The 4,055-nt window shown below is 34.4% G+C and overlaps 1 protein-coding gene across 3 annotated transcripts; it reads right to left on the reverse strand.

Annotated features, from left to right (window-relative positions):
* Positions 1 to 621: 621 nt before the first annotated feature.
* Positions 622 to 3,652, reverse strand: LOC129299349 (uncharacterized). 3 transcript variants are annotated; one of them, XM_054937808.1, is made up of 3 exons: positions 3,067 to 3,651; positions 1,245 to 1,430; positions 622 to 1,113 (listed from the first exon to the last, which is right to left on the reverse strand). In XM_054937808.1, the coding sequence occupies exons 1-3, from the start codon at positions 3,550 to 3,552 to the stop codon at positions 805 to 807; spliced, it is 981 nt and encodes a 326-aa protein (XP_054793783.1). In that variant the 5' UTR covers positions 3,553 to 3,651; the 3' UTR covers positions 622 to 804. The 3 variants fall into 3 exon arrangements, with proteins under 3 accessions (XP_054793783.1, XP_054793784.1, XP_054793785.1); XM_054937809.1 differs by having other exon boundaries at positions 622 to 1,098; positions 3,067 to 3,646; XM_054937810.1 differs by lacking the exon at positions 1,245 to 1,430 and having other exon boundaries at positions 622 to 1,098; positions 3,067 to 3,652.
* Positions 3,653 to 4,055: the final 403 nt, after the last annotated feature.

A 4,055-nucleotide genomic window follows, 5' to 3' on the forward strand; every position in this document is an offset into this window, starting at 1 on the left:
TTAATATACAAATGGTTTATCATTGATATATAAAAAATTTATCATTAAAAATTTAAAAATGTACAAAAAATTTATCATTAATATATAATAGCATATCATAACTATAATAAACTTGTTATATATAATGTAAAATATAATAAATATTAAGCTATTTTCTTGATTTAATCCTATAATATGAGCTATATTTGCAAAAAAAAAAAACTATTTTTTTATAATTATTTTTTAACCATAACCTTTCTTCATATATCATTCTTTTTGAAAAAATGATGCATTATTGGAATTACAAATGTCATTATTAAATTAAAGTACCTATATAGAATAATTAAGGATATGAAATAGTTACCAATATCCTCTATATTATGATCCATATGCAGTATTTTCAAGTGAAATTTATTTCTAATGGCCGGGTTTTACAAATTCCTCTGTATCTCTTTATAAGAAATTGAAAAATAATAGTTGAAAGAATCCAAATTTTAACCAGGTAATGATGGATATAGTTATTAATTCATTGGATAATTAGGACATTAAAATTTGTTATTTAATGAGACATATAACTATTTCATTAGTAAATTAATTTATATTTACTAAAGATATATTAATTAATCAATCAAAATTCAATGATTGAGTTTCAATGGATTTATCAAACTAAAAATAAAAATAAAAATTCAAGCAGATGAAGCTTAGCTTCAAATTCTCGTCACTAAAAATGTATCCTACGTAGCCCGTACAGTAAGTACTACATTTGACGGGGGGCGCATATATATATACCACATGGATGGCAAATATGCAATGGCTAGGAATTGATTAGGAAGTGAAGAGTCGACAAGTAGTATTAAACAATTGGGTTCGATGTTTGGTATCGTAATGGTTGTGAAGGAGGATCAGGCACTGAAGATTGTGATGAAACTTAGGGTTGATGAGGCTCGGCACCATTCTGTAAGTAGACCTCACACTCACTCCCACCACAATGGGCAGCCCTCTTTCTGACTCTAACAAGTCCTCCATCTCCCTCCCTGCTCCATACATTGCCTTGTTCTTCACTCCCACTTCCATCTCGTATATCGTCGTCCCACTCTCCGCATACAATTCCTCACGGCCCTGCCCAAATATAAGCTAAGACAAAAGTATATAACATCTATATAATATTAATAAATATTTAAAAATTTGGAGGGGGTGTGGGCCCTGCTACTTATTTTGGCTTGGTCCCACGGCCCCTCCGTGTGAAGAGAGATGAGGTGGCTTACATGAGAGAGAGCAAAGGGTAAGAGGGAGAAGGACATGTGGAGAAGAGGAGGATGGATGTGAAGGCGAAAGAACTTGGATTTGTTGAGAACTCCCAGATTAATGGAGCAGTTGCAGTTAAGGATCTTGGTTGACACCCCACTTCTGTCCACGCCTTCCCCCAGCTTAAACTCCCTCACTCCTTCTATCTGCAATTTTAATAACCATTCCACTCCATCAATTCCCTCATTATTTCACATTCACAAGGGTAAAAACCTAATTTTCACAACCATTAAAAATATATTTTTACAACTATACATCAAGTATAGTAAATAGTCAATTTATTTCAGGAGCTTTTGTAAATATAACACATGTTATATAGTATAGGATCAAATTAAACAAACAGCCTAATATTTATTATATTTTGTATTATAGTCTATTTATTATATTTATTAATAATATATTGTTATATACTAATGATAAACCTCTTGTAAATTTTTAAAATTTTAGTGATAAATCATTTGTATATCAATGAATGATCAGTGCGCCAATTTATTTATTATTTATTTTATTATAAAAAAGATGGGAAGATAATGCATAATTTTTAAAATATCAAGGATAGTTTTAAATTTTTAAAATAACAAAGATGTAAATTAATCCATAATTATAATTTTCTCTTTCTTTCCCCTGTGCCCAAAAAAAAAAAACTCCAAATTAGATACGGGATGGAAGGGGAGTGCTCCCCTCCCTTTTTCTCAAATTTTTTAACCAAACAAGGGGAGAGCAACTCTCCTCACCTTCCCTCCAAAAACTATGAAGCAAACATAACCAAAGTAGAGGCATATGTTTTGAAAACTCTCTTTCCTGAAAACTTTCCTACTCTCTTTTAGAAAGCAGTGTATGTATTGTGAAAATCCATCCGAAATCCATCACACTAACATGGCACTCGTGTAGTCGTGCGGGGTAGAAGAGAAGGTTTATGGTGATCGAATATGTGTGTGTTTTCTCGGATTCTAAATCTCACACGTACTAGCTCAACATGGTTCAAATAAAAAGTCGATAAACATGAAGAATTAGAGCACACATGCATATCCCTCACTATTTCTCTGTGTGTATGTGAGAGAGAGAGAGAGAGAGAGAGAGAGAGAGAGAGGGCATATGCCGATTAGTATTGTGTGTGTGTGTGTGGGGTTTTTGGGCAAAGGTTGATTTTGATGACTATTCTAAAGCATTTTTTTAAAAACTTTACCTGCTAATTTAAAATAAGTTACATGCTTTTTTTTTTGTTTTTGCTTCATAAACGTCAACAATTAATATTCGTTACATCTATCTTGTGCGTAACATGTATGAGTAAAACCATAAAGGACCCACATCATGCATGTATGTTCATCATTTCGACTATCACTTTCTACAGCTTTTGTAGCACTGTAAGACAGTGTAATTATAAATCCTCACAACAGATGCTCATAATAATAGTTAAATTAAAAGCACATCCAATGAAGATTATGCTCTTTGTACCCTCCATTGTTACTGCTTACCATAAATCATTGGGGAAAGAGGTCAGAAGGACGAAGAGGTAAAGTTATTTGAGAAAAGGCCCAAAGTCCTTCAAGTGGATTACAGTTACAATTTTAATTCACTTCAGGGACCTTGGGCCTTTTTTCCTCAATATCTTTGTCGTCTCATGGCCCTTCTTTTCAATTTCCCCAAATCATTTGTGCCCTTTCATTTCAATCAGCGACAATCACATAGGAATGACCAATAAAACAGGGTATTGATAAATCATGAATTTTTAATAATGATAATAATATTAATTAATTAATTAATGTGAAGTGAGAGTGATACCTCGAGGGAGAGAACAGGAGGGGGAGGCTTGGTGGCAATGTAGAAAACAAGCAAGGCGACACTGAGGCTCACCAACAGTCTCCAACTTATCTGAATCCAAATCCAAGCCCACGAGTCTGTGTTCCGGTACGTCCAGTATCTCCTCCACCCTTTCTCCTTCCTCCAATCATAATCAAACACGTCATCCTCCTCCTCGTCGTCATCCCCGCGGTTCCTGTTCATTATAATCAGACGGTTGATATCGCCGTCGTTCTCCGTAGGCGCTGTGGCATGGCTCTCGTCGTACGACACCTTCTTGTGGTGGTGGTAGCAGTGGACGGAGCCGCGGGCAGGGGAGTGGAAGGTGGATGATTCGGCGTCGTTTTGAGTGAGGGTGGTGGCGGAAGGGCTTTGGACGAAGTAGGCTGGGCAGGGATAAGGGTGGTGGTGGTGGTGGTGGTACATGATGAGAGCCTCATGATCTTCCACGACAACATTGTTGGACATTGATATTGTTGTTGTGACTGAGTATGTGTGTCAGTGTGTGAGCCTGTTTCAAAACGAGAGAGCGTTCAGGTTTAAAATGGAGGAATCAAGGGATTGAACAGTGTGCATTAATTATAGGACAGAGGCATAGAGCTTTGGGTCTTCATTAAGGGACAACCATGGAAGCAAACATAATTGCCCCTAGTTAAGTATTCACGGATATCCTACTGTTTTTTTCAACCATTATATCCACACTGTCACACACCCACACACTCTTTCTCTCTCTCTCTTTAGTTGTATTATAAAATATCCCTAACTATTTTATTAAAATTAATAAAATACAGTTAAGTTATTAATTTTATTTAAAAATATAATAAATTTTTATTTTTATTTTTATAATTAAATCAAAAATTTTTAAATTTGTATCATATTTCATTTCATTATTGATGAGTTTAAATAGAAGTAAGGAAGAATAATAGTTAAATCTCCAAAAAAATGAATTAATAATAATTAAATTTTTAAAA

Source organism: Prosopis cineraria, unplaced genomic scaffold (genome assembly GCF_029017545.1).
Source record: "Prosopis cineraria cultivar Desert tree isolate PC_DT_omini unplaced genomic scaffold, ASM2901754v1 PC1129, whole genome shotgun sequence".
NCBI lineage: Eukaryota > Viridiplantae > Streptophyta > Magnoliopsida > Fabales > Fabaceae > Prosopis > Prosopis cineraria.